This window comes from Procambarus clarkii, chromosome 42 (genome assembly GCF_040958095.1).
Source record: "Procambarus clarkii isolate CNS0578487 chromosome 42, FALCON_Pclarkii_2.0, whole genome shotgun sequence".
NCBI lineage: Eukaryota > Metazoa > Arthropoda > Malacostraca > Decapoda > Cambaridae > Procambarus > Procambarus clarkii.
The window spans coordinates 23,754,194-23,776,197 of NC_091191.1; the positions used below are offsets into that span (position 1 = coordinate 23,754,194).

The 22,004-nt window shown below is 48.1% G+C and overlaps 1 protein-coding gene across 1 annotated transcript in view; it reads right to left on the reverse strand.

Moving 5' to 3' along the window:
* LOC123770242 (juvenile hormone esterase) overlaps positions 1-22,004 on the reverse strand; it is a 64,726-nt gene that overhangs the window by 20,684 nt on the left and 22,038 nt on the right. Inside the window, exons 5-6 of the mRNA XM_069339945.1 lie at positions 5,530-5,641; positions 159-382 (exon numbers count right to left, since the gene is read on the reverse strand). Of these exons, the coding sequence (XP_069196046.1) occupies positions 159-382; positions 5,530-5,641 (336 nt within the window). The remainder of the gene's footprint in view (positions 1-158; positions 383-5,529; positions 5,642-22,004) is intronic.

Genomic DNA, 22,004 nt, shown 5'->3' on the forward strand with positions numbered 1-22,004 from the left:
TATATATATATATATATATATATATATATATATATATATATATATATATATATATATATATATATATATATATATATATATATATATATATATATATATATATATATATATATATAATTAGGGGGGTTAGACACCCACACACAAAACAACTAACTTACATAAATCTTAAGTGAGGCCCAAGTGACCTCCTGGAAGGTCCTGGTCCTCATGCAGGCGACCTTGTCCTCGGAGGACCAGTCGAGGCTGGAGCAGTTGAGGAGGGAGGCCATGTAGTCGTAGGACTCCTGAGGGTTACTGTCCAGGGTCCAGACCTCGAGGGCCGACCCGCTCTCGGGAATTACGCGATGAAACAGTTGACGACCGTTGTTCTGAGGCGCTGTCTCTGTGGACGGAGGAGCACAGCGCTGTGAGGCAGCATGATACTTGTCAATCATTCTATTTACTAATTGTGTCTGCAAAGTCTACCTATTAGCTCTTGGACCCCGCCTTTCTAACCAATCTATTTTTCCTGTGTTATGTCTTCTACACATATTTCTCTCTAACACACAAACACACACACACATCCCCAGAAAGCAGCCAGTAGCAGCTGCCTAACTCCCAGGTACTTGTTTACTGCTAAGTGAACAGATCATCTAGGTGAAAGAAACTCTGCCCATTTCTTTCCGCCTTCACCGAGAATCGAACCCGGGCATTAGGACTACGACCCCCGTTCCCTATTCACTCAGCCGCGAGGCCCTTATACTGTGACCCAGGACAAGTGTGACCCCAGGGCGTTGTTGTGACCCAGGACAAGTGTGACCCCAGGGCGTTGTTGTGACCCAGGACAAGTGTGACCCAGGACAAGTGTGACCCCTTGGCGTTGTTGTGACCCAGGACAAGTGTGACCCCAGGGCGTTGTTGTGACCCAGGACAAGTGTGACCCAGGACAAGTGTGACCCAGGGCAAGTGTGATCCCAGGGCGTTGTTGTGACCCAGGACAAGTGTGACCCCAGGGCGTTGTTGTGACCCAGGACAAGTGTGACCCAGGACAAGTGTGACCCCAGGGCGTTGTTGTGACCCAGGACAAGTGTGACCCCAGGGCGTTGTTGTGACCCAGGACAAGTGTGACCCAGGACAAGTGTGACCCCAGAGCGTTGTTGTGACCCAGGACAAGTGTGACCCAGGACAAGTGTGACCCCAGAGCGTTGTTGTGACCTAGGACAAGTGTGACCCCAGGGCGTTGTTGTGACCCAGGACAAGTGTGACCCCAGGGCGTTGTTGTGACCCAGGACAAGTGTGACCCCAGGGCGTTGTTGTGACCCAGGACAAGTGTGACCCCAGGGCGTTGGTGTGACCCAGGACAAGTGTGACCCAGGACAAGTGTGACCCCAGGGCGTTGTTGTGACCCAGGACAAGTGTGACCCCAGGGCGTTTTTGTGACCCAGGATAAGTGTGACCCCAGGGCGTTGTTGTGACCCAGGACAAGTGTGACCCCAGGGCGTTGTTGTGACCCAGGACAAGTGTGACCCAGGACAAGTGTGACCCCAGGGCGTTGTTGTGACCCAGGACAAGTGTGACCCAGGACACGTGTGACCCCAGGGCGCTGTTGTGACCCAGGACAAGTGTGACCCAGGACAAGTGTGACCCAGGACAAGTGTGACCCCAGGGCGTTGTTGTGACCCAGGACAAGTGTGACCCCAGGGCGTTGTTGTGACCCAGGACAAGTGTGACCCATGACAAGTGTGACCCCAGGGCGTTGTTGTGACCCAGGACAAGTGTGACCCAGGACAAGTGTGACCCCAGGGCGTTGTTGTGACCCAGGACAAGTGTGACCCGGGACAAGTGTAACCCCAGGGCGTTGTTGTGACCCAGGACAAGTGTGACCCCAGGGCGTTGTTGTGACCCAGGACAAGTGTGACCCAGGACAAGTGTGCCCCAGGACAAGTGTGACCCCAGGGCGTTGTTGTGACCCAGGACAAGTGTGACCCAGGACAAGTGTGACCCCAGGGCGTTGTTGTGACCCAGGACAAGTGTGACCCAGGACAAGTGTGACCCAGGACAAGTGTGACCCAGGACAAGTGTGACCCAGGACAAGTGTGACCCCAGGACACTGTGACCCATGACAAGTGTGACCCCAAGACACTGTGACCCAGGACAAGTGTGACCACAGGACACTGTGACCCAGGACAAGTGTGACCCAGGACAAGTGTGACCCAGGACAAGTGTGACCCCAGGACACTGTGACACAGGACAAGTGTGACCCCAGGACACTGTGACCCAGGACAAGTGTGACCCCAGGACACTGTGACCCAGGACAAGTGTGACCCCAGGACACTGTGACCAGGACAAGTGTGACCCCAGGACAAGTGTGACCCCAGGACACTGTGACCCAGGACAAGTGTGACCCCAGGACACTGTGACCCAGGACAAGTGTGACCCCAGGACACTGTGACCCAGGACAAGTGTGACCCCAGGACACTGTGACCCAGGACAAGTGTGACCCCAGGACACTGTGACCCAGGACAAGTGTGATCCAGGACGTTGTGTGCGACAAGCCTGTAGGTAAGGTAGACTCACCATGGGCAGGAGGTGAAGGTGACTCACCATTAGTAAGGGGGTGAAGGTGACTCACCATTAATAAGGGGGGTGAAAGATGACTCATAATGGGTAAAGGGGTGAGGGGTAACTAACTAATAGTAAGGGGGTGAAGCGTGACTCACCATTTGAAAGGGGAGAAGGGTGACTAATCATTAGTAAAGGGCAAAAGGGTGACACACCATTAGTAAGGGGGTGAAGGTGACTCACCATTAGTAAAGGGGTGAAGGTGACTCACCATTAGTAAGGGGGTGAAGGTGACTCACCATTAATAAGGGGGGTGAAAGATGACTCATAATGGGTAAAGGGGTGAGGGGTAACTAACTAATAGTAAGGGGGTGAAGCGTGACTCACCAATTGAAAGGGGAGAAGGGTGACTAATCATTAGTAAAGGGCAAAAGGGTGACACACCATTAGTAAGGGGGTGAAGGTGACTCACCATTAGTAAAGGGGTGAAGGTGACTCACCATTAGTAAGGGGGTGAAGGGTGATTCACCATTAGTAAGGGGGTGAAGGGTGACTAACCATTAGTAAAGGGGGTGAAGGTGACTCACCATTAGTAAGGGGGTGAAGGGTGACTCACCATAAGTAAGGTGATGAAGGGTGACTCACCATTAGTAAGGGGGTGAAGGGTGACTAACCATTAGTAAGGTGGTGAAGGGTTACTCACCATTAGTAATGGGGTGAAGGGTGACTAACCATTAGTAAAGGGGTGAAGGTTACTCACCATTAGTAAGGGGGTGAAGGGTGACTCACCATTAGTAAGGTGATGAAGGGTGACTCACCATTAGTAAGGGGGTGAAGGGTGACTAACCATTAGTAAAGGGGTGAAGGTGACTCACCATTAGTAAGGGGGTGAAGGTGACTCACCATTAGTAAGGTGATGAAGGGTGACTCACCATTAGTAAGGGGGTGAAGGGTAACTCACCATTAGTAAGGGGGTGAAGGGTGACTCACCATTAGTAAGGTGGGGAAGGTTGACTCACCATTAGTAAGGGGGTGAAGGGTGACTCACCATTAGTAAGGGGGTGAAGGTTGACTCACCATTAGTAAGGGGGTGAAGGGTGACTCACCATTAGTAAGGTGGTGAAGGTTGACTCACCATTAGTAAGGGGGTGAAGGGTGACTCACCATTAGTAAGGGGGTGAAGGGTGACTCACCATTAGTAAGGGGGTGAAGGGTGACTCACCATTAGTAAGGGGTGAAGGGTGACTAACCATTAGTAAGGTGGTGAAGGGTTACTCACCATTAGTAAGGGGGTGAAGGGTGACTCACCATTAGTAAAGGGGTGAAGGGTGACTCACCATTAGTAAGGTGGTGAAGGTTGACTCACCATTAGTAAGGGGGTGAAGGGTGACTCACCATTAGTAAGGGGGTGAAGGGTGACTCACCATTAGTAAGGGGGTGAAGGGTGACTCACCATTAATAAGGGGGTGAAGGGTGACTCACCATTAGTAAGGGGGTGAAGGGTGACTCACCATTAGTAAAGGGGTGAAGGGTGACTCACCATTAGTAAGGTGGTGAAGGTTGACTCACCATTAGTAAGGGGGTGAAGGGTGACTCACCATTAGTAAGGGGGTGAAGGGTGACTCACCATTAGTAAGGGGGTGAAGGGTGACTCACCATTAGTAAGGGGGTGAAGGGTGACTCACCATTAGTAAGGGGGTGAAGGGTGACTCACCATTAGTAAGGGGGTGAAGGGTGACTCACCATTAGTAAGGGGGTGAAGGGTGACTCACCATTAGTAAGGGGGTGAAGGGTGACTCACCATTAGTAAGGTGTTGAAGGGTTACTCACCATTAGTAAGGGGGGTGAAGGTGACTCACCATTAGTAAGGTGGTGAAGGTTGACTCACCATTAGTAAGGGGGTGAAGGGTGACTCACCATTAGTAAGGGGGTGAAGGGTGACACACCATTAGTAAGGTGTTGAAGGGTTACTCACCATTAGTAAGGGGGGTGAAGGTGACTCACCATTAGTAAGGTGGTGAAGGTTGACTCACCATTAGTAAGGGGGTGAAGGGTGACTCACCATTAGTAAGGGGGTGAAGGGTGACTCACCATTAGTAAGGGGGTGAAGGGTGACTCACCATTAGTAAGGGGGTGAAGGGTGACTCACCATTAGTAAGGGGGTGAAGGGTGACTCACCATTAGTAAGGGGGTGAAGGGTGACTCACCATTAGTAAGGGGGTGAAGGGTGACTCACCATTAGTAAGGGGGTGAAGGGTGACTCACCATTAGTAAGGGAGTGAAGGGTTACTCACCATTAGTAAGGGGGTGAAGGGTGACTCACCATTAGTAAGGTGGTGAAGGGTGACTCACCATTAGTAAGGTGGTGAAGGGTGACTCACCATTAGTAAGGTGGTGAAGGGTGACTCACCATTAGTAAGGTGGTGAAGGGTGACTCACCATTAGTAAGGGGGTGAAGGGTTACTCGCCATTAGTAAGGGGGTGAAGGGTGACTCACCATTAGTAAGGTGGTGAAGGGTGACTCACCATTAGTAAGGTGGTGAAGGGTGACTCACCATTAGTAAGGGGGTGAAGGGTTACTCACCATTAGTAAGGGGTCAAGGATGACTCACCATTAGTAAGGGGGTGAAGGTTGACTCACCATTAGTAAGGGGGTGAAGGGTTACTCACCATTAGTAAAGTGTTGAAGGGTTACTCACCATTAGTAAGGGGGTGAAGGGTGACTCACCATTAGTAAGGTGGTGAAGGGTGACTCACCATTAGTAAGGGGGTGAAGGGTTACTCACCATTAGTAAGGGGGTGAAGGGTGACTCACCATTAGTAAGGGGTCAAGGATGACTCACCATTAGTAAGGGGGTGAAGGTTGACTCACCATTAGTAAGGGGGTGAAGGGTTACTCACCATTAGTAAAGTGTTGAAGGGTTTCTCACCATTAGTAAGGGGGTGAAGGTTGACTCACCATTATTAAGGGGGTCAAGGATGACTCACCATTAGTAAGGGGGGTGAGTTGTAGCCAGGAGGAGCTGGCTCCTCCAGCGCTCTGGCCGAAGACAGTGACCAGGTCAGGGTCACCCCCGAAGTTGCTTATATATTGCTGCACCTGTGACGGAGGAGGAGATGTGTGAGAGACATGGGGGGGGAGAGAGAGAGAGAGAGAGAGAGAGAGAGAGAGAGAGAGAGAGAGAGAGAGAGAGAGAGAGAGAGAGAGAGAGAGAGAGAGAGAGAGAGAGAGAGAGAGAGAGAGAGAGAGAGAGAGAGAGAGAGAGAGAGGGAGAGAGAGAGAGAGAGAGAGAGAGAGAGAGAGAGAGAGAGAGAGAGAGAGAGAGAGAGAGAGAGAGAGAGAGAGAGAGAGAGAGAGAGAGAGTGAGAAAGGATGAGAGAGAGAGAGAGAGAGAGTGAGAAAGGGTGAGAGAGAGAGAGCGAGAGAGTGAGTGAGTCTACTTCAAAAGAAAAAAACAAATGTTAATATATAATTTGACATGTTATTAGTAACATGTCCACACTTGTTACCCCTTGTGTCCCACCCTTTGTGTCACACCCTTTGTGTCTCACCCCTTGTGTCTCACCCCTTGTATTCACCTAGTTGTGTTTGCGGGGGTTGAGCTTTGCTCTTTCGGCCCGCCTCTCAACTGTCAATCAACTGTTTACTACTATTTTTTTTTCCACACCACACACACACACACACACACCAAGAAGCAGCCCGTGACAGCTGACTAACTCCCAGGTACCTATTTACTGCTAGGTAACAGGAGCATTCAGGGTGAAAGAAACTTTGCCCATTTGTTTCTGCTTGATGCGGGAATCGAACCCGCGCCACAGAATTACGAGTACTGCGCGCTATCAACCAGGCTACCAGGCCCTCTAGTGTCTCACCCCATGTGTCAAACCCATCGTGTCCAACCCCTTGTGTCCCACCAATCGTGTCCCATCCCTAGTATCCCACCCAGTGTGTCCCACTCCTTGTGTCCCACCCCTCGTGTCCCACCCCTTGTGTCCCACCCCTTGTGTCCCACCAATCGTGTCCCATCCCTAGTATCCCACCCATCGTGTCCCATCCCTAGTATCCCACCCCCTTATGTCCCACCCATTGTGTCCCACCCCTTGTGTCCCATCCCTTGTGTCCCACCCCTTGTGTCCCATCCCTTGTGTCCCACCCCCTCGTGTCCCATCCCTAGTATCCCACCCCCTTGTGTCCCACCCCTTGCGTCCCATCAATTGTGTCCCATCCCTTGTGTCCCTCCCCCTTGCGTCCCATCCCTTGTGTCCCATCCCTTGTGTCCCACCCCTTGTGTCCCATCCCTTGTGTCCCATCCCTTGTGTCCCACCCCTTGTGTCCCATCCCTTGTGTCCCACCCCTTGTGTCCCATCCCTTGTGTGCTACCCCTTGTGTTCCATCCTCTTGTGTCCCATCCCTTGTATCCCACTCCCTTGTGTCCCACCCCCTTGTGTCCCACCCTCTTGTGTCCCATCCCAAGTATCCCACCCCTTAGGTCCCACCCACTCGTGTCCCATCCCTAGTATCCTACACCCTTGTATCCCACCCCTTGTGTCCCATCCCTAGTATAGTGAGACTTGCTACAATGTTTTATGTATCATTTATACGCTCTGTGATTGACTACAATGCTCTGCATCTCACACTGTATACTGACAAAGAGCTGAAATCTCTTGAAACCTTACAAAATGAAGCTATGCGTCTCATCCTTGGGGCTCCAAAGTCCACGAGAATAGTTAATATGAGAGCAGAGTTAAAATTAACTACCATAAGTGAGAGAATTTTGTCTATTAGCACAGTTTTCGGCGTGAAGGCATTGAGTAGATCTAGACAACACATGAAGTTTCAAGCTAAACTTTCTAATATGCTGCACTCACCTGAGGTCTATAGAAGAAGAACGAAATCTGATTATGTATTTTGGTTCTACAAGGTAGCCAACTCCATCAAAATATTAAATATGTACCCAACTCAAGTAATGATTAATCAACCAATTACTCCATGGGATAACTGGGATCTATCAGTTGATTATGTAAATGCACCGAAGATAGTGTTCACTCTATATTATTAAAACAGTTAACACTGAAAAGCATCACTGAAAGTACTCAGAGTATGGGTAACGATGTGCATCAGTGCTATACCGACGGTTCTGTAGAAGAAGGTGGACGATGTACCTGATGTGCATGCAATATATTTGAACAATCTTCTCTCGTACATACAGCAATGAAGCGCGTCAATGACTGGGCAAGTACAATTCAAACCGAACTTGCAGGCATATATCTTGCCACTGAATTTTTAAAAGACAAAAGCAGTGGACTCATATACTGTGACTCGCAGAGTGCACTCCTGGCATTGAACGCACATAGTAGTGACACCCAGAAAATAGTCAGAGATATTCGAATGAAAGTTTTAGCTGCTAAAGAAAACAGATTTGAAATTAAATTCCTATGGATACCATCACATGTTGGCATCTCAAGGCATGACACTGTTGATATGCTTGCAAAGACAGCCTGTAGAAAACCAGTGGTAGAATTTGATACGGGTGTTTCATTAGCAGTGACAAAGAGAATACTTAAACAAATATCTAATGAAGATCTCACAGACCTAACAAAATCACAAAGACCTGAAAGTTGTAGCATTAAATATTATGATAGATATCGTGAGGAGACATTCACATAAGGGACTAATAGAACAAGAACCCGGCAATGTGATGTTATAGTGGCCAGAATACGCCTGGGATATAGACGTATCTGGCAGCTTTCTCAAAACCCAAATGTCGAGTACACAATGCGTCAACTTTGTGAAAGAGAAAACATGCACTCTCTCTTGAACATTATATTGTAGAATGTCCCATATTGACTGACTTTCGCCCTCCTGGGCTAAGGTATGCTGAACTCTGTAGTTACTATATGAGTACTGGAACACTTAATGATATATTGTACTTGTACCTAAGATTAACCATGAAATGTATCAATTATACAATGTATGTATGTGATGTAACTATATAACCTGAGCTTGTAAAAGCACCTTAATCACCTTCAGTGATTAAGTGCTTAATTGCACACTAGTTTCTCTATCAGCTATCTCACCCTGTCAGAGTATAAGAGACAAATGTATGTGAATGCATATGTGTGTGTATATATGTATGTATATATGTATATGTGCGTATATATATGTGTGTGTGTATGTAAATGAATGTGCATAAAGTATATATGGAAGCTGACCAGAATTACATTTCACCTTTGTAAATGCACATTAATGACACTATGTAAAAGACACATCGAACACTTTATGTAGGGCATACGTAAATCTGTGTATCTATGTATTTACGTATGTAGGTTAGCTTAGCATTTTAAAAGCACCGAATCACCTTCTGTGGTTGAGTGTTCAATAAACCCTTGAACTGTATGTTTAACACATCTCTAACCCTGTCCATGGAGGACAGAAGAAAATGTATATATGCTGGTTAGCATTGTAAATGTGTGGCCACGTCAGTGGTAGAAAATAATAATAATAATAATAAAAATCCCACCCCCTTGTGTCCAATCCCTTTGTGTCCCACCCCTTGCGTCCCGTACCTTGTGTCCCATCCCTTGTGTCCAATCCCTTGTGTCCCATCCCTTGCGTCCCGTACCTTGTGTCCCATCCCTTGTGTCCCATCCCTTGTGTCTAATCCCTTGTGTCCCATCCTTTGTGTCCCATCCCTTGCGTCCCGTACCTTCTGTCCCATCCCTTGTGTCCCATCCCTTGTGTCTCACCACTTGTGTCCCATCCCTTGCGTCCCATCCCTAGTATCCTACGCCCTTGTGTCCCATCCCTTGTGTCCTACCCCTTGTGTCCCACCCCCCTTGTGTCCCATCCCTTGTGTCCCATCCCTTGTGTCTCATCCCTTGTGTCCCAACTCTTGTTTCCCACCCCTTGTGTCCCAACTCTTGTGCCCCACCTCTAGTGTCCCATCCCTTCTGTCCCATCCCTTGTGTCCCACACCTTGTGTCCCATCCCTTGTGTTCCATCGCTTGTGTCCCACCCCTTGTGTCTCATCAATTGTGTCCCACCCTTGTGTCCTACACCTTGTGTCCCATCCCTTGTGTCCCACCCTCTTGTATCCCACTCCTTGTGTCACACCCCTTTGTGTCCCACCCCTTGTGTCCCACCCCTTGTGTCCTACCCTCTTGTATCCCATCCCTTGTATCCCATCCCTTGTGTCCCATCCCTTGTATCCCATCCCTTGTGTCCCATCCCTTGTGTCCCATCCCTTGTGTCCCACCCTGTTGTATCCCACCTCTCTGTGTCTCACCCCCCTTGTGTCCCATCCCTTGTGTCCCATCCCTTGTGTCTCACCCTTTGTGGCCCACCCCTTGTGGCTCACCCCTTGTGTCCCACCCCTTGTGTCCCACTCATTGTGTCCCACCTCTTGTGTCCCATCCCTTGTGTTCCATCGCTTGTGTCCCACCCCTTGTGTCTCATCAATTGTGTCCCACCCTTGTGTCCTACACCTTGTGTCCTACCCATTGTGTCCCACCCCTTTTGACCCATCCCTAGTCTCCTACCCCTTTTATCCCACCCCTTGTGTCCCACTCCTTCTGTCCCACCCCTTGTGTTCCATACTTTGTGTCCCACAATTAGTCTCTCACCCTTTGTGTCCCACCCCTTGTGTCCCACCCCTTGTGTCTCACCCTTTGTGGCCCACCCCTTGTGACTCACCCCTTGTGTCCCACCCCTTGTGTCCCACTCATTGTGTCCCACTTCGTGTGTCCCACACCTTGTGTCCCACTCCTTGTGTCCCGTCCCTTGTATTCCATCCCTTGTGTCCCACTCCTTGCGTCCTACCCCTTGTGTCCCACCCCTTGGGTTCCACACTTTGAGTCCCACACCTTGCGTCCCATCACTTGTATCCCACACTTTGGGATACAAGTGTGGGACACCTTGTGTCCCTCCCCTTGGGTCACATTCCTAGTGTCCCATCTCTTCTGTCTTACACCTTGTGTCCCATCCCCTAATTCTCACTTTTTGTGTCCCACCCCTTATGTTCCACACTTTGTGTCTCATCCAATGTGGCCCACTTCCTGTGTCCCACACTTTGTGTCCAACCTTGTGTCCCATCCCTTGTCTGTCACCCTTTGTGTCCCACCCCGTGTGTCCCTCCTCTTGTGTCAAACCCCTTGTGTCCCATCCTAGTGTCCCATCCCTAGTGTCCCATCCCTAGTGTCCCATCCCTTGTGTCCCTCCACTTTTGTCCCCCACCTTGTACTCACCTAATTGTACTTAGTTACTTGCGCTTGCAAGGGTTGAGCTCTGGCTCTTTGGTCCCGCTTCTCAACCGTCAATCAACTGGAGTACAGATTCCTGAGCCTACTGGGCTCTATCATATCTACATTACAAACTGTGTATGGAGTCAGCCTCCACCACATCACTGCCTAATGCATTCCACGTGTTAACCACTCTGACACTGAAAAAGTTCTTTCTAATGTTTCTAGGCTCATTTGGGTACTCAGTTTCTTCCTGTGTCCCATTGTTTGCGCACCACTCGTGTTAAACAGTTTATACTTATCTACCCTGTCAGTTCCTCTGAGAATTTTGTAGGTAGTGATCATGTCTCCCCTTACTCCTCTGTTTTGTAGTGTCGAGGTGCATATCTCTTAGCCTTTCCTCGTAACTCATGCCTCTTAGTTCTGGGACTCGCCTAGTGGCACATCTCTGAACTTTTTCCAGCTTCGTCTTGTGCTTGACTAGGTACGGGCTCCATGCTGGCGCCGCATACTCCAGGATTTGTGTTACATATGTGGTATACAAGATTCTGAATGATTCCTTACACAGGTTCCTGAAGGCTGTTCTGATGATAGCCAGCCTTACATACGCCGCAGATGTTATTCTTTTGATGTTGGCTTCAGGAGACAGGGTTGGTGTGATATCGACTCCTAGATCCTTCTCTCTGTCCATTTCATAAAGGACTTCATCTCACATTCTGTATCCTGTGTCTGGCCTCCTGCTTCCACCGCCTAGTTTCATTACCTTACATTTACTCGGGTTGAACTTTAGTAGCCATTTGTTGGACCATTCATACAGTCTATTTAGGTCATCTTGTATTCTCATACTGACTTCCTCCGTCTTAATCCTCTTCATAATTTTTGCATCATCAGCAATTAATGAGAGGAATAATTCTATACCATCTGGAAGATCATTTACATATATAAGAAACAGTATGGTTCCAAGGACTGAACCCTGCGGGACCCCACTGGTGACGTCTCGCAAATCTGAGATATCACCCCGCACAGTGACTCGCTGCCTTCTGTTACTTAGGTACTCACGTATCCTATGAAGTACCTTCCTTTTCATTCCTGCCTGCATCTCCAGCTTTCACACTAGTCTCTGGTGTGGCACTGTGTCAAAGGCTTTCTGGCAATCCAAAAATATGTAGTCTGCCCACCCCCTCTTTCTTGTCTGATTCGTGTTGCCTGATCGTAACATTCAATTACTCCCGTGAGGCATGACTTGCCATCCCTGAAACCATGTTGGTGTTGTGACACAAAGTTCCTTCGCTCCAGGTGTTCGACTAGCTTTTTTGCGCATAATTTTCTCCATTAGCTTGCATGGTATGCAAGTTAGGGACACTGGCCAGTAGTTCAGTGCCTCCTGTCTATCCCCCTTCTTGTATATCGGGACAATGTTTGCCGCCTTCCAAATTTCTGGCAGTTCCCCTGTTACCCCACAGTGATTTGTTATACACCATGGAGAGTGGCAGTCACAGTACTTCTGTTCCTTCCTTAAGTATCCATGGTGATATTCCATCTGGGCCCATAGCCTTTGTCACATCCAACTCAGCAAAAGCTTTCTTACATCTCCACTGGTAATCTCAAATTCATTCCTGTCCATCCACAGTTTCTATTGATTCCACTGGAGTAGGCAAACGTGGAGGGTCTGGGATGGAGTTGGGGAAGCGGAGGCCCTGGGTCGTGAGGGGAGCTGAGAGAAAGGGGGACTTGGGTTGTGGGGTGGCTGGGAGGATCTGGTCTGGGGAGGGTAGGGGCAAAGTGAGGGCTTGGAAGGGTGAGGGAGAAGGGAGGGCTTGGGGGAATGGGGAGAAGAGGGGGTTTTGGGGTGGGAGAAAGGTGGGCTTGGGGAGGGGTGGGGGAGAAAGAAGGGCTTGGGGAAGAGGGGGAGGAAAGAGGATTTGGGGGAGATGGGAGAGCTTAGAGAGGGTGATGAAGGAGGGAGGGGATAGGGAGTTGGGGGAGAGGGGAGGGCTTAAGGTGGTGGAGGAGTGTAGGGGATGGGGCAGGTAGGGCTTCTATTGGGTGGGAGATGGGTGTGATCCTCCTCCCATTGGGGCTGTTGAATTGCCTGTGGAGGGTTCCCCACTCCCTTCTGGAATCGTAGGGTTCTGGGTTGTGGTTCCCTGATTCCTTTCCCTCTCCTTGTTGCTGCTGCCCTTCGTCTCTCCTCCCTGGTCATATCCCTCTGTTGTGTCCCTCAAGGGATATGTCCCATCCCTAGTGTCCCACTCTATATGTCCCACCCATTGTGTCCCACCCTTTGTATTCCACAACTTGTATCTCACTCCTTGTGTCCCCCCTTGTGTCCTTCACCTTGTGTCCCACAACTTGTGTCTCACCCCTAGTGTCCCACACCGTGTGTCCCATCGCTTGTGCTCCACAACTTGTGTCCCACCCCTTGTGTCCGACACTTTGTGTCCCATTCCTTGTGTCCCATTCTTTGTGTAATACCCACTTGTGTCCCACCCCTTGTTTATCACCTGTAGTGTCCCGCCCTTTGTGTCCCACCCCTTGTGTCCGACCCCTTGTGTCCAACCCCTTGTGTCTCACCTCTTGTGTCCCACTCTTTGTGTCCCACCCCTTGTGTCCCACTCCTCGTATCTCACCCTTTGTGTCCCACCCTTTGTGTCCCACCCCTTGTGTCTCACCTCTCGTGCCCCACTCTTTGTGTCCCACACCTTTTGTCCCATCCCTTGTGTCCCACCCCTTGTTTCCCACCCTTTGTGTCCCACCCCTTGTGTCCCATCCCTTGTGTCCCCCCCCCTTTGAGTCCCACACCTTTTGTCCCATCCCTTGTGTCCCACGCCTTTTGTCATACCCCTTGGGTCCCATCCCTTGTGTGCCATCCCTTGTGTCAAACCCCTTGTGTCCCACCCTTTGTGTCCCACCTCTTGTGTCCCGCCCTTTGTGTAACACGCCTTGTGTCCCATCCCTTGTGTCCCACCCCTTGTGTCCCACCCTTTGTGTCCCACCCCTTGTGTCCCATCCCTTGTGTCACAACCATTGTGTCCCACCCCTTGTGTCCCACCCCTTGTGTCCCACCCTTTGTGTCCCGCCCTTTGTGTAACACGCCTTATGTCCCACCCCTTGTGTCCCAACCATTGTGTCCCACTCCTTGTGTCCCACCCGTTGTGTCCCACCCTTTGTGTCCCACCCCTTGTGTCCCATCCGTAGTGTCCGACCCATTGTGTCCCACCCCTTGTGTCCCAACCATTGTGTCCCACCCCTTGTGTCCCACCCGTAGTGTCCCACCCATTGTGTCCCACCCTTTGTGTCCCACCCCTTGCGTCTCACCCCTTGTGTCCCACTCTTTGTGTCCCACACCTTATGTATCACTTGTAGTGTCCCACCCCTTTTGTCACACGCTTTGTATTCCACCCTTTGTACTCACCTACTTGTACTCACCTATTTGGGCTTGCAGGAATTGAGCTTTGGCTCTTTGGTCCCGCCTCTCAACCGTCAATCAACTGGTGTACAGATTCCTGAGCCTACTGAGCTCTATCATATCTACATTTAAAACTGTGTATGGAGTCAGCCTCCACCACATCGCTGCCTAATGCATTACACCTGTGAACTAGTCAGACACTGAAAAAGTTCTTTCTAACGTCCCTTTGGCTCATTTGGGTACTCAATTTCCACCTGTGTCCCCTTGTTCGCAAGGGGACACAGATGGAAAGTGTTGAATAGTTTAGTGCTGAAATACCACCAGTGTTGAATAGTTTATCCTTGTCTACCGTGTCAATACCTGTGAGGATTTTGTAGGTAGTGATCATATCTCCCCTTACTCTTCTGTCTTCCAGTGTCGTAAGGTGCATTTCCCGCATCCTTTCCTCGTAATTCATGCCTTTTAGTGCTTGGACTAGTATAGTGGCATACCTCTGAACTTTTTCCAAGCTTCGTCTTGTGCTTGACAAGGTACTGGCTCCATGCTGGGGCCGCATACTCCAGGATTGGTCTTACATATGTGGTGTACAAGATTCTGAATGATTCCTTACACAAGTTCCTGAATGTTGTTCTGATGTTAGCCAGCCTCGCATATGCCACAGACGTTATTCTTCTTATGTGGGCTTCAGGAGACAGGTTTGGTGTGATATCAACTCTTAGATCTTTCTCTCTGTCCGTTTCATGAAGTACTTCATAGCCTATTCTATATCCTGTGTCTGGCCTCCTGTTTCCACCGCCTAGTTTCATTACTTTGCATTTATTCGGGTTGAACTTTAGTAGCCATTTGTTGGACCATTCATTCAGTCTGTCTAGGACATCTTGTAGCCTCCTATTATCCTCTATTTCAATCTTCTTCATAATTTTTGCTTCATCAGCAAACATTAAGAGAAATGAGTCTATTCCCACAAATTGTGTCCCATCCTCTTGTGTCCCACTCCTTGTGTCCTACACTTTGTGGCCCACTCCTTGTGTCCCATCCCTTGTGTCCCACTCCTTGTGTCCTACACTTTGTGGCCCACTCCTTGTGTCCCATCCCTTGTGTCCCACTCCTTGTGTCCTACACTTTGTGGCCCACTCCTTGTGTCCCATCCCTTGTGTCCCACTCCTTGTGTCCTACACTTTGTGTCCCACTCCTTGTGTCCCACCCCTTGTGGCCCACTTATTGAGTCCTACACTTTGTATCCCACCCCTTCTGTCCCACCTCTTGTGTACGTCTCACCCCATTGTGCCCCATCCCTAGTGCCCCACGCTTTGTGCCCCATTCCTTGTGGCCCACTCATTCATTGAGTTCTACATTTTGTGTCCCACACCTTGTGTCCCACCTTTGGTTACCCACCCCTTGTATCCTACCCCTTGTATCCCATCCCTAGTGTCCAATCTCTTGTGCCTCATCCCTTGTGTCCCACCCTGGTGTCCTAACCCTTGTGTCCCATCCCTTGTGTTTCATCTATAGTGCCAAACCCCTTGTGTCTCCACAACTTGTTTTCCACACCTTGTGTCCCATCCCTTGTGTCCCAACGGTTGTATCCCACCATTTGTGTTCCATTCCTTGTGTCCCACCCCTTGTTTTCATCTAGTTGTATCATCCCTTAATTCCTTAATTAATAATTAATAATTAATCCCTTCACCTAGTTATGCTTGCGGGGGTTGAGATCTGCTCTTTCGGCCCGCCTCTCAACTGTCACTCAACTGTTACTAGCTACTAATTTTTTCCCCCATACCACACACACCCCAGGAAGCAGCCCGTGACAGCTGTCTAACTCCAAGGAACTATTTACTGCTTGATAACAGGAGCATTAGGGTGAAAGGAACTCTGCCCATTGTTTCTTGCCGGCGCCCGGGATCGAACCACAGGATCATGCGCCCAGCGTGATGTCCGTTCAGCCACCGGGACACCCGCTCAACCACCGGCCCACCACACATTGTGTCCCATATCTTGTATCCCATCCCTTGTGTCCCACACCTTGTGTCCCATTCCTTGTTGTCCCACGCCTTGTGTCTCACCCCTTGTATCCCACCCATTGTGTCCCATCCCTTGTGTACCACTCATTGTGTCTCACCCCCTTGTGTCCCACGTCTTGTGTCCCATCCATTATGTCCCCCCTTTTGTGTCCCTTAGAAATATGTGTAGAATAATAAACCCCACATTCCTTGCGTTAGGAACTCACTATTTGTCAAATATTCACACTGTTCTTAAAGGATTTCCCCATGTTGCATCCTCAAGATAAGATAAGATTTTAAGAGTTGACAGATGTTAATCTTCTTGTTTGATGAGTTGTTCACTTGAGACAGTTAAGAGAGTCCCAGCTGTGTCTGGGTACAAGTGACAGGGTTGTTCACCTATTGGAACAACCCAGTGGGTTTTGTTCCTATTGGGGAGTGTTGTACATGCAGCTATGGTGGTATGGCCTCTCCCAGGGTGAGTGGACATACTCGCCCAATAAACTCGCCTCTCTGGGCAAAATTTTAATAGAATTAAATGCTAAACATAAACTCACTCCACACATTCTTGTGTCATTTACATTTAGAAAACCCTGTTCCAAAATGCAAATTCTGTTCTGAAACTCTTCCTGGACCGATGTAATAGAACCCATAATCACCACACGAGAAATAAACATATCCAGATTATGATAGATTATCAAAACATATTTGATATCCTGATTAAGTCTGTGTAAACATAATCTGTGTAAATACTCCATGCAAAAAAGGGACCTAGTCTATTGAACTCACTCCCTAACGAATTGAAAAGCTGTCCAAATTTTAACTTATACAAAACTAAAACCAAAAAGTACCTAATTTCACCTGCATAGTTTCCTACCTAGTGCTTTAAACTCTCACTGTATCTTGTGCTACACAATCTCCCAACATATGTTCCTGAGCCAAGAAATCTCACTATTGTAATCATTGTTATTATCTTTTTCATGTTAGTTGTACTGAACGCATATTTTACTGCACTGTACCTTGAAATATTCCTCAAATTATGCTACAGTGTACCTACTGATAACATTCAAATTCTACTTTAATGTACCTATTAACCTGTTAAAATTTTTTAAATTTTGTTAGAAATTACCTACTAAAAATTATCTGTTGGATTAAGAACCTGTCTGAAACGCTATGCGTGTTAGTGGCTTTACAAAGTGTATAAATATCAATGCTTTGTACTCTAATAAACCCAATGTACCTACTTGTATATATAAATAAAACTTGCATGCATAAATAAAAACAATAAATACATAAGTGCGTAAGGGGATCCCACCATTGTGGAGGACAATGGGGGCCCATTGGAGCCGCCCCCAGGATACCACACAACAGTTACCTCAAGTGAACATATTTACTGCTAGGTAAAGCAGGCCGCAGCCGGCTGTGAGCCGCCAGCGGTAACTACCAGAGATCCGCATACGTCTGTATGTTAGAACATGTACGTGTGTGTGTGTGTGTGTGTGTGTGTGTGTGTGTGTGTGTGTGTGTGTGTGTGTGTGTGTGTGTGTGTGTGTGTGTGTGTGTGTGTGTGTGTGTGTGTGTGTGTGTGTGTGTGTGTGTGTGTACTCACCTATATGTACTCACCTATATGTGCTTGCAGGATCGAGCATTGACTCTTGGATCCCGCCTTTCTAGCTATCGGTTGTTTACAGCAATGACTCCTGTCCCATTTCCCTATCATACCTAGTTTTAAAAGTATGAATAGTATTTGCTTCCACAACCTGTTCCCCAAGTGCATTCCATTTTTCTACTACTCTCACGCTAAAAGAAAACTTCCTAACATCTCTGTGACTCATCTGAGTTTCCAGTTTCCACCCATGTCCCCTCGTTCTGTTATTATTACGTGTGAACATTTGATCTATTTCCACTTTGTCAATTCCCCTGAGTATTTTATATGTCCCTATCATATCTCCTCTCTCCCTTCTTTTCTCTAGTGTCGTAAGGTTCAGTTCCTTCAGCCGCTCTTCATATCCCATCCCTCGTAGCTCTGGGACAAGCCTCGTCGCAAACCTCTGAACCTTCTCCAGTTTCTTTATGTGTTTCTTCAGGTGGGGGCTCCATGATGGCGCGGCATACTCTAAGACGGGTCTCACGTAGGCAGTGTAAAGCGCCCTAAAAGCTTCCTCATTTAGGTTTCTGAATGAAGTTCTAATTTTCGCCAGTGTAGAGTACGCTGCTGTCGTTATCCTATTTATATGTGCCTCAGGAGTTAGATTAGGTGTCACATCCACTCCCAGGTCTCTTTCTCGAATCGTTACAGGTAGGCTGTTCCCCTTCATTGTGTACTGTCCCTTTGGTCTCCTGTCACCTGATCCCATTTCCATAACTTTACATTTACTGGTGTTAAACTCCAGTAGCCATTTCTCTGACCATCTCTGCAGCCTGTTTAAGTCCTCTTGGAGGATCCTACAATCCTCGTCTGTCACAACTCTTCTCATTAATTTTGCGTCATCTGCAAACATCGACATGTATGATTCCACTCCTGTAAACATATCATTTACGTAAATTAGAAAGAGGATTGGTCCCAGCACCGATCCTTGAGGTACTCCACTTGTTACTGTTCGCCAGTCCGACTTTTCGCCCCTTACCATTACCCTCTGGCTCCTTCCTGTTAGGTAGTTCTTCACCCATACTAGGGCCTTTCCGCTTACTCCTGCCTGCCTCTCAAGTTTGTATAGCAGTCTCATGTGCGGTACCGTATCAAAGGCCTTTTGGCAGTCAAGAAATATGCAGTCTGCCCAGCCTTCTCTGTCCTGCCTTATCCTTGTTACTTTATCATAGAATTCTAAAAGGTTTGTTAGGCATGATTTCCCTGTCCAGAACCCATGTTGGTGCTTGTTTACAAACCCAATGCTCTCCAGGTGCTCAACAAGTCTGAGCCTAATTATTCTTTCAAGTATTTTGCAGGGGATGCTTGTCAGTGATACGGGTCTGTAGTTAAGTGCCTCCTCCCTATCCCCCTTTTTGAAAATCGGTACGACATTTGCCTCCTTCCAGCAACTGGGCAATTCTCCCGACATAAGTGACTCATTGAAGATCATTGCCAGAGGCACGCTGAGAGCCTGCGCTGCCTCTTTAAGTATCCACGGTGATACTTTGTCTGGTCCAACAGCTTTATTTGCATCCAGTGTTGTCAACTGTTTCATTACATCCTCTGCTGTCACCTCTATATCTGATAGTCTTTCATCTTGGGTAATCTCTTCTAACAATGGGAGCTGCTCAGGCTCGGTAGTGAACACTCCATGGAATTTTGCATTCAGTACCTCGCAGATTTCCTTGTCGCTTTCTGTATATGCCCCTTCTGTTTTCCTCAGTCTTGTCACTTGGTCATATCACTGCAATATCGTGTGTGTGTGTGTGTGTGCGTGTGTGCGTGTGTGTGTGTACTCACCTAATTGTTGTATTCATCTAATTGTGCTTGCGGGGGTTGAGCTTTGACTCTTTGGTCCCGCCTCTCAACTGTCAATCAACAGGTGTACAGATTCCTGAGCCTACTGGGCTCTATCATATCTACATTTGAAACTGTGTATGGAGTCAGCCTCCACCACATCACTGCCTAATGCATTCCATTTATTAACTACTCTGACACTGAAAAAATTCTTTCTAACGTCTCTGTGCCTCATCTGGGTACTAAGTTTCCACCTGTGTCCCCTTGTTCGTGTTCCACCCGTGCTGAAGAGTTTGCCTTTGTCCACCCTGTCAATTCCCCTGAGAATTTTGTAGGTGGTTATCATGTCTCCCCTTACTCTTCTGTTTTCCAGGGATGTGAGGTTCAGCTCCTTTAGCCTTTCCTCGTAGCTCAATCCTCTCAGTTCCGGGACGAGCCTGGTGGCATACTGCTGAATCTTCTCTAACTTTGTCTTGTGTTTAACTAGGTATGGACTCCAGGCTGGAGCTGCATACTTCAGGATTGGTCTTACATAAGTGGTATACAGGGTTCTGAAAGATTCCTTACACAAGTTTCTGAAGGCAGTTCTTATGTTGGCCAGTCTAGCATATGCCGCTGATGATATTCTTTTGATGTGGGCCTCTGGGGACAGGTTCGGTGTGATATCAACCCCCAGATCCTTCTCTTTATTTGACTCTTGCAGGATTTCCCCTCCCAGATGATATCTTGTGTTCAGCCTCCTGCTCCCTTCGCCTAATTTCATCACCTTACACTTTCCTGAGTTGAACTTTAGCAGCCATTTTCTAGACCATTCCTCCAGTTTATCCAGGTCATCCTGTAGTCTCTGTCTATCTTCATCCGTCTTGATTCTTCTCATAATTTTTGCATCATCAGCAAACATTGAGAGGAATGAGTCTATACCCTCTGGAAGATCGTTCACATATATTAGAAACAGGATGGGCCCAAGTACTGAGCCCTATGGGACTCCGCTGGTGACATCTCGCCACTCTGATGTCTCCCCCCCCCCTCACCGTTACTCGCTGTTTCCTGTTGCTTAAGTACTCCCTTATCCACTGGAGCACCTTCCCTTTTACTCCTGCCCGTTGCTCCAACTTTTTTAACAGCCTTTTATGAGGTACTGTGTCAAAGGCTTTTTGGCAATCCAGGAAAATGCAGTCGGCCCACCCTTCCTGCCTAATTTTCGTTGCCTGGTCATAAAATTCTATTAAACCTGTGAGGCACGATTTACCATCTCTGAACCCATGTTGGTGGTGCGTTACAAAGTTATTTCCCTCCAGATGCTCTACGAGCCTTTTCCTCACGATCTTCTCAATCACCTTGCATGGTATACAAGTTAAGGAAACTGGCCTGTAGTTCAGTGCCTCTTGCCTGTCACCCTTTTTGTATATTGGGACCACGTTAGCTGTCTTCCAACTTTCTGGTAAGTCTCCTGTTTCCAGTGACCTGCTATACACCATAGAGAGTGGCACACTTAGTGCTTCTGCACATTCCTTTAGTATCCATGGTGAGATTCTATCAGGCCAAACAGCCTTTGTCACATCCAGCTCCAGCAGACACCTTTTGACCTCATCACTGGTGAGGTCAAATTCCTCCAAGGTTGCTTGGTTTGCCGCCTCCTCATTTAGTGCAGGGGCTTCTCCTTGTTCTATTGTGAAGACCTCCTGGAATCTCTTATTGAGTTCTTCACACACCTCCTTGTCATTCTCTGTGTATCTGTTCTCCCCTTTCCGCAGCTTCATCACATGTTCCTTCACTGCTGTTTTTCTCCTGATGTGGCTGTGGAGCAGCTTTGGTTGGGTCTTGGCTTTACTCGCGATGTCATTTTCAAACTGTCTCTCTGCTTTCCTCCTCACTCTGAGGTACTCATTCCTGGCCCTCTGGTATCTCTCCCTGCTCTCTGGTGTTCTGTTATTTCTGTAGTTTCTCCATGTTCTTTTACTCAGTTGCTTCGCTACCTTACATTCCTGGTTGAACCATGGGGTTTTCTGTTGTTTTTCGTTTTTCTCCTTTTGGACGGGGATAAACCTGTCTGCAGCTTCCTGGCACTTCTGGGTGACAAAATCCATCATGACCTGCACATTCTTGTCTCTAAGTTCTGTTTCCCATGATATTCCCCTGAGGAAGTTTCTCATCTCGTCATATTTTCCTCTTCGGTAATTCAGTCTTTTTCCCTCCGATCCCATCCTTGGATAGGTTATCCCTACCTCCACCAAGTACTCAAAGGTCAGTACACTGTGGTCACTCATTCCTATGGGGGCTTCAACTTTGACTTCCCTTATTTATGACTCATTCAGGGTGAATATCAAGTCGAGTCTAGCTGATTCATCATTGCCTTTCACTCTTGTGGGTTCCTTGACATGTTGGCTCA